At 33.1% G+C, this 9,307-nt stretch overlaps 1 protein-coding gene across 1 annotated transcript in view; it reads left to right on the plus strand.

The window, feature by feature from the left end:
- The window catches only part of LOC126969201 (uncharacterized), a 44,432-nt gene extending 38,955 nt beyond the window's left edge, over nucleotides 1–5,477 (plus strand). The window contains exon 12 of the mRNA XM_050814519.1: nucleotides 1,054–5,477. Coding sequence (XP_050670476.1) covers nucleotides 1,054–1,152 — 99 coding nt within the window. The 3' untranslated portion in view covers nucleotides 1,153–5,477. The remainder of the gene's footprint in view (nucleotides 1–1,053) is intronic.
- The last annotated feature ends 3,830 nt before the right edge of the window (nucleotides 5,478–9,307 follow it).

Consider the following 9,307-nt stretch of genomic DNA (forward strand, 5'->3'; position numbering starts at 1 on the left):
ACCCTTAGTTTAACTTACGGATACATTGCTGTCACTGTTTAAGATCTTATCTATCCATAGTTACGTCCTATACAGTTACAGCCGTTCCCAATATTCAGTCTATCTTTTACTTGCGATAAAAATCGTAACTATCGTTGACTTTTTTGTCCGAATAAACTTATAGACGGTAACTCACCTTATCCGTACACGCTGTATCTCACCAGCGATATAAAGTTTGTATGGAAATTGCAATTCACGTGTCCCAATATAAGGCGATAAGAATGACATATCGGGAATATTGGGACAGCTTCAGATTATTGACAGCTACTTACTGACTGTAGAAGGTTGTTATTTATCTCTATCTGTAGATAGTATTTCGGGAACGGCCGTTATAGTCCAATGCTATCTGTCAATAGGTTATTGAAATGTAAGTAAGAGTAAAAGGATAGATTTGTCTACCTCTAGTAAGTTAAACTAAGGATACATAGGTTATTGAAAATGGCCGTTAGATAGTTCGGGGTCTACAATATTTTTTTAGATTAACGCGAGTGTTACACATTTAAATAAAACACTTTTAAAACCATTAAAATGCGTGTTATTGTAACTGTGTTTTACCATAGACTTAGTATAGTAGTCTAAGTTTATGGTTTTTATATTAGTTTTAGCAAATTTATTGAATTAGGCGTTACTTTGCGGAAATCCATAATTACACAAATGATTTAAGTTTTCTTTAATGTTAAATCCGCCAATATTTGTTTTTAACTCAGTCAGTCTCAGTCTCGTGCTAGATTTTGGCGAGACAACACGTCTGAGGATGCCTAGTGTAGAGGCGAAACACGTGTCGAATTGTTTTAAAAACAAATATTGGCGGAATTAATACTAAAGAAAACTTAAATCATTTGCATAATTAGTTTTAGCGTGACCTTTTCAATGCACGTTTGTCTTTCCTTCTTCGGGCTTCTTAAAAGGTCGGGTTAGCTAAAGTTCGGGGTCTTTTAATTTGATGATCGATAATATCTTTTGTTAGTCTTGGAAATATATTGGCCATTGAGAATTTATTTCTTGAACTTTCAGGCCCGTTGGGTGTCCTGGGCAGCACCAGCTTCAACAGCCACCGATACAACGTATCTAAGTACAGATGGAGTAAGAGAAAACGATCGATTCCTACCATAGACACTTGTATATATGAAAACAATGACATCTGAAATCTTTGTATTTTTTTTTAATTTGATATTTGAAGACTTCTTAAGTTTAACGTTTGCAGTCTGTTAAGATTCAGTTCTGTCTACCCACACTAAATCTAGGGTCGCTTTGTAATGCACTATGATTGTGATATAATTATCAATTATGGATACATAGATTATAACGTTTTACATCTGTTGAGACCATAGACTTATATTACTGAATACTAGCGTAATACACAAACACTCTCCACATTATGGCGAGACGACATTTAAAATTCATGTTTGCTGTTTTTACAGATGTGTTAGCGAGTTAGTGAAGTGTGTAGTATTTTGCTTTTGGTCAAATTTATTCACGGATACAATATTTTATTATCTTACACATATTTTTAAGCTATTGCATAGCTTCTATCGCGGGCCTTGAGCGTTGAGACTAAATCCAGAAATTCCGTAACGAAAATAACCTAACACTTACTTACTAGATGTATATAGATATTTCGGCACAGTCATTACAATTGCCGTGGAACAGCGGTTATCAGGTATGCTTTTTGTGCAGAAGGTCCCAGGTTCGAGCCTGGGGTACATCTTGATTTTTTTTAATTTCTTTATTTTTTTTATCACGTTTTTTTTAATTTTTATTATTATGACAAGCATTTTTATTTAGTTTCACCTGTCCCGTTGTCTGTCTGTAATCAAATCTTGCAAGATAAATTTTACCCGTTTGCTTTTTTTAAAATTAATTTTATCAAAAAAATAATACTGCATAAATAAAATAAATAAATAATTATAATTGCATAAGTTGATAAAAAATGCTATGCAATAGCTTTACCGCGGCAGTCCCCGAGTGCCACACGTCTTTTTTTAAATTAATATAATCCTTGGAAAATAGAGTGTTTACTATTATTTTTGTGAATATGCTCTACGAAAATAAACACCACGAAAGTAGTATTGAAAAATCAGTATTTACCTGTGAAATGTTTCTTTATTTGGATTGTTGCTGTATATAACAACAATCTAGTACAGAACACGACGAAATTATATTTTTAATTAATATCCGTTAAAACACAGTATAATTACCCTAAAACACTAAAATTTATCACACATTATTACACGGTCCAATTTGACAGGAGACTAATGGAAACTAAATTGTTTAAAAATAGTTTCACGGTCCATCTATTCCGTCTCTTTCTCACATTTAGGTTGTCGTGTAAGGATAGTTATCTCACTCTCACACAGGGTTCGTCTTTTACCCTAGTATACTAAGTTTATGGTTGAGACTGGCACAGCCACCAACATCAGGAGACATTTTTCTAAGCTTTTTTATTAACATTGAATGTAATTTGACAAGGATCTTCTGATTCTCTATATTTAACAATTTTCGAGACAATTTATTGAAGTAGGCGTTACTTTGCGGAAATCCATAATTATACAAAGGATTTAAGTTTTCTTTAGTGTTAAATCCGCCAATATTTGTTTTTAAACAATTCGACACGTGTTTCGCCTCTACACGAGGCATCCTCAGGTCAGTAATATATTCCATACATGTGAAAAAGGATTTCGCTTATTTAAGCGTAATGTGTCAGAGCAATTAGAAATAATAAAACATGTTTACATTGTTGAATAAACAAACAAATTTAGACTCATCACCTTTGTTACGTATCTCTTCCGGGGGTAATACGTCACAACAGCCGACCAATCACAGCGCGTCATTTCATGGGATGAGGGTATAAAAGAGCGGCTTCCGGCTCATTTGATTCAGCCTCGTGCCAGATTTTGGCGAGACAACACGTCCTGAGGATGCCTCGTGTAGAGGCGAAACACGTGTCGAATTGTATAAAAACAAATATTGACGGAATTAACACTAAAGAAAACTTAAATCATTTGTATAATTTTCGAGACTTATTTATCTATATCTCTCTGTTCTGAAAACACAAGCTGCCGCCAAGTCGTCCAAGAAATTAGGTACTATAAATTTTTCATACAAACTGGAATAAGACATTTTAACCAATAAAATTGGGGCTATTTTAATCTTATCAATTTAAGTCCATATTTTTCCCTTATTATGTGTCAGTGTATTGTCACGTAGTATTAATGTATACTTATATAATCTAGACGGGACAAAGAACCACCCTAAACCAATCTGATTACCGAAGTAATGCAATTGCATGTTTTGGACTTTCGATAACTAACCCAATATTCGCGATAAGAAGTATAGAATTTATTGTTATGCAATTTAGCGTAATTTTACCTAAGAATTTCGACTGATTATGATTTCCTTTCAATATGAAATGTAAGTTTTATCACATTTCATTTCATAATGTACAAATTAATATTTCAGGTTACTTGTCGAATACTTAGTCAATAGCAATACTAAATAACTAGATATTAAGACGGGTGTATTAGTTACCACAACAAACTTATAACTTAATATAGTACGTACATACCTAGTTATATTATATACCTATTACATAATTTCAATTTTAAGAGTTTCTTGCGCCGCTTCTTCTCTCTCGGAGCGCCATTTGTTTCCGAAGCGGTAGTAGTATCTAGTATATTAGAAATGACATCAAAAAAATTCTAAAAGAATCAAATTTGAGAAAATGAATGCCTTTTTAATAAATCAGTAGGTACTTAAACTTCATACTAGAGTGCCCGAATACAACTCACGCACACATACACATGATTGCCGCTAAGCAATCTTGGGAATACGAAACTATCGAGTGCCACGCCGCCGAGACTGGTCGCTGACCGAGTTAAATCCACTGCGCCGCGCCGTCAGATTAATCAATCTTTATGAAATTAAATTTTATTTGGATGAAACATTGTAGTTAAGATATTAACATAATATTATGAATAATACAATATGTTTCGTTAAATGACATGCATAATGTGTTATAGAGTATCTTAGTACCAACACACTACTGTTATACTGAAACATGTCGGATTTCACAATTAATTTAATAAAATAAAAATTTAAAGATATTGTATTATAAGATGTAAATAATTTATTAATTGATTTAGTACCTATGTATAATGTCAACAAATTTAATCTCACAAAAGTATATTATAAACATTCACACACACAAGTATATATATTCATTTTGTAATGAAAAATTAATTTAATTAATTTATGTATGTGCCAACCCTAGCGCTCCACCCACAAGAAGGTATAAATTTCAAGGAGACCGCTAAGTTAAGCTACTGTTCTATAACTTGTATTGTACTTGTAGCTGTAAGCTGCCCGCGACGTGGTACGCGTAGAATGTAACAGGATGTATAATTAAATTATTAAAACTTTCGTGAGTCATTATTAAATTATTTATTAGTTATTAGACTAGTATCGGGCCATTCGCAGGTCCTTCATCAGGGTGAGTGTGGTGGGTTCGCTATAACGTCCCACCTCTTACTGCGGACCTGGGCTCGCAGTGCGCGGCTGGACAGGGCGGGGTGATGACGAGCACGGTATCACTGACACTGTATCACTATTGGTGTCCACGGGTGCACAGAATGTACTCACAATGTCCACCACTACGTGATCATCGGCACTATGGGTCTTAGGGTGTACAATAATAATTACCTATTAGTAATATTGCAAATGATAAGTATTAATTATCAATTGTAAGTATATTTTTAAGATTTGTTTTGTTTGAGTAAATTATATTATAAGGAGTGTAAAAAATTAACAGTGTGATTTGTAATGTATTTTGATACAATTGTGTTCTTATAAGATAGGCAAATTGAAATTGACTAAATAAATTAAAAACATCTTAATTTATTCACATCAAGATGTTTTTAATATTACTTTTATTATTACTTTAATTAAGCCTTAGTTGGACGTAGTTCCTGAAAAACGTTCCAAGCCACAAACATCACATTTTAAGGAAGTCGCGTTTAAAGTTTAATGAACATTAGTGTATTCCATACATGTGGATTGGGCTACTAATTCATGGTGTCATTCAAAGAGTGACAGTAGGGATGCCATTATTTGTCAGTCCGTTAATGTGAATCACGTGACCAGTTTTGCGTTCTTAAATCAATTTCGTCATGATTGTGGTTTGGAACGTTTTTCTGGAATTACAATTTCTGGAATTCCAGTTAAGCTATGGAATTTTATAATTGAGTGGCTATTCTTACCTTTATATATATTTGTTGAAGCCAAATCTAGTAATAAATATTTATAGTTTATACTGATTACATTCCGAAACAATCTAGTCATTAGATTTAGTTTTTCTTATGTACCTATTATAGTCTCAAATTTAATGTGTATGAGGTGTGTGAATCATTTGTATGAATGAAAGAAATATATTTTGTTTAACAGTTTGTGTTTTCTTTACCATACTATGACAAGGTGTTTTAGTAACGCACAGACATTTATCTTTTTTAACTTTAGCAATAACAAACATCTTAAAGTAATGGTTTAAGCAAAAAATGTGTTGAACAAGTTCACAATGTTTAGATGGCGTCATAACTTTAACTATTAACTGTAACCGTCCAATCTTCGCCGGTTAAACCTATCGTTAATGTTAAATAGCTAAATAGCGACCTCTTAATTTTAACTTTGCCAAGGAATACGATGGTGCAACACATTCCGCAGGCTATGTTAAAGTCAGCGTTACTGTTGACATTAAATTTGACTAAAAGCTTAACCTTTCTAAGTAAAGCAAAAATACTAATAATAATATGAGGCCTTGATGGCCTACATTTTGTTTCAATATTAATTTGTGGTTAGTAACAATTAAAATTAATCATTTTGTTAAAACTTCCATGGTCGGGGTGATTAAATAAAATGTAATAATATAATTTTAATTAAGTTACTTTTCCTTTATAAAGGAAAAGTCATAAATTGACTCAAATATATATATTTGAGTAAATTTGTTATGTTTTTAAAGTGATAACTCTAAAGTGATAACATGCCTCTCTTCCAACTCACTTGGAACATTGAAAACAACAAATTGTTTAGATATGCAAAAGCGACATCTCACGTCAATTTCCTAATATGCAAATATCATCCTGTAGAGTGTAGATGAAGCACACAACCTGAGAGTTGAACAAAGCATACAAGATTTTATGACGATACGTCACTCGAACGGTTAGAGCAGTGGTACGGAATGCCAGAGGTCGTGGGTTCGAGTCCCGCATCGCTTAAGTTCTCATTACCTCGTCTTATATAGTTTAGTTATGAATTTTTCTTTGAAAAAAAGAAAAATTGAGAGATATTGAGAGAAATAGAGCAATGATTAAAATTACAAGTTACATGTTTAAAACAGTAATTTGTCGTGGACAACATAGTCAGTGAACACGCGAGGAGTTAAACTTGTATCCATCTACAAAAAAATAAGTTTGCATTTTTTTATATTTCCAACTCAAATTGTCTGTAGATTATAACTGTTATATTTAAAAGTGTATACTTCTTAATTGGTACAATAAAGTTCTCATTATGAAACCAAAAAAATTGGGAATTAAGCAAATTAATATTTGATTTAGCTATTTTAGTAGATACAATAAAAAAGAAGTCTCTTTTAATGTCGAATACTTGACTTATTACGACATGACAATATATATTACGTTATTAGTAATAATAATAACGGCTAAAAAAGAATGCTTAGAGAGCAAATTTTTTAAATCTAATCTTATTTGTCTCGAGGCGGATATCCATAGAGATACAATAGAGTAAACACGGAGCGGGCCTGGCGCATTCACAGTGTAGATATCGAAGACGTAAGAACGCGCGGCCACGCCAGCGTGGCTTTTCCAGCAGGGACTCATGAGCGAGCAGCGAGCTTTGTTTTTCACATATTTTCACCCGACAGCTTCCGATCTAAGATTTTTTAAGCTTTCTAAGGATGCTGAAAGGTAAGATCTACTGTAAAGTGGACAGTGGTAACTGGTTGGTATTATTATGAAATTATCATTCATGATAACTACACTGAGTTGGTTTAATACCTAACTAGTAAGTACCTAATAAGGTTACGGTAATATGTAAAAACGTATTCTTTCACGAATTTAGAAGAAATAAAGGAAATACTGGAATTTAAGATTGACGATCTGTTTCGTCATAAGTATATGCTGAGTACCTATGCTTACATTGTAAATAAAATGTTTTGTGATCTAAGTACTTAGGTGCATACTACCACACAGTACATAATAGAATAGAACTAGCTTAGGTTTATGTAATCTAGGTTAACCTATTTGGTAGGTACTTAAATAATCTGATAAAATTATTACTTACTTAAAAGATGACAACCCTAACATCGTCATAAGAGGTAAGTAAGAGTCACACGATAGAAGGAGAGGAAACTGCGGTAGTTAACGCTGTACGATCTGAATTGCACTTAATTGTATTAAACCAAGAGTCCCTATTTCTTCAATTGATGTTGCGGAGTGAATTTCTGTGCCTGTACAATAGTATAATACATAATAGTGTATTCTGTGACGGAAGGATTTTGTGAAGTTCTATCACCACGATAGTTGAATCTCGGGGTTACTTTAACATAACCAACCGACACCGACCTCGACTATGTTTCGAGTAGGGGAACCTGTTGTACCTAGGACAGTTTTTAGATTTTTATTTGACGAACTGTACTCAAACCACTTTTGCATATTTTGAAAGGTCACTTAAATAATAAATAATATACTTAATTATAATATTGACACACTTACACAAATTATCTTGCTCCAAACTAGGAGTAGCCTGTGCTATGGGTTGCAAGACAACGATATATTTAATTCAATACACTTACTTAAACTTACATAAATGCATATAATCATCCATCCATATAAATGATTGCACCTACCGGGATTAGAACCCGGGACCTCTAACTCAGTAGGCAGGGTCACTGGGCTATAGGGGTCAAATTATTTGAGTACTCACCACCGAAGTATCAAAAATGTATATTTCATACTTACATATGTTTTAATAATTCAAACTATACAGGATCAACATCAACACCCGACGTATACATCATTTGAGATTTGCAATTGACCATGTTATCCTGGCAGAAACTTCAGAATCGTTGCTGAAGATCTTACAAGAGCTAGAGATATAGAGAACAAAAAAGTAGGTTTGCATATGAACACCCAAAAAACTAAAATTATGAGTAACAATACACATGTAAGTATAGAAATAGACAACAAAGCCATTGAATATGTAGATGAATATGTGTATCTGGGCCAGATAATTTCTACTAAAGATCTTATGAATATGGAAATTGAACAAAGAATACCATGTACTTGGCCAAGGTACTGGTCACTCAAACAAATAATGAAAAGCGGTCACATATCCCAATCCATTAAGACAAAACTTTTAAATACGTGTAATACATACTTGCATGACTTATGGGTGTCAAATTTGTGAGAGAAAAATAAAAATTTAAACAAATTAAAAGTTTGCAAATGGGATCAAGCGCAGCATGTTGAAAATAAGAAAGCAAGATAAAATAAGAATAACAAACATAAGAAAGGAAACAAAAATGGGAAGTGTGGAATAAACAATAAAGCAGCTAAAATGGCGTTGCACAGGACATGTGATAAGAAGCAAACAAGATAAATGAACAAAAGACATTATAGAGTGGTATCCAAGATATGGAAAAAGAAATAGAGGGAGACAAACGATACGATGGGAAGATGATATCAAAAAGATTGCTGGACCAATATGGAGAAGAATAACTTAAGACAGGAAAATGTGGAAAGATAGAACTACTAAAAACTATGATAATTATGCCGATTAAACAAGTCAACAAAAACAGCACGTTCACCTTCGCTCCTGTGATTACTCTGGTACTGAAGGAGAATGTGGGCGGCGATGATCACTTAACTCACTAACTACCTTACGCACGTTTGTCCTCCTTTTCTGTAACAAAAAAACTAAAAGAGGCCAAGTGCGAGTCGTACTCGCCTATGAAGAGTTCCGTAGCAGCAAGTAACATAATATAAAAGTTCTTTTAGTCCATTGTAACGATTTATGACGTATTAAAAATAACTACTTACTAGATCTCGTTCAAATACATCTATTTACCAACAGTATAGTTTTTATAGTTTTGGAAAAAAGTGGCTGTGACATACGGACGGACAGACAGACAGCCATATTTATTTATATATTATATTATTATACATTTTTTATTTATCATTGTAATAATGTCATAAAATGT

Source organism: Leptidea sinapis, chromosome 17 (assembly GCF_905404315.1).
Source record: "Leptidea sinapis chromosome 17, ilLepSina1.1, whole genome shotgun sequence".
Taxonomy (NCBI): domain Eukaryota; kingdom Metazoa; phylum Arthropoda; class Insecta; order Lepidoptera; family Pieridae; genus Leptidea; species Leptidea sinapis.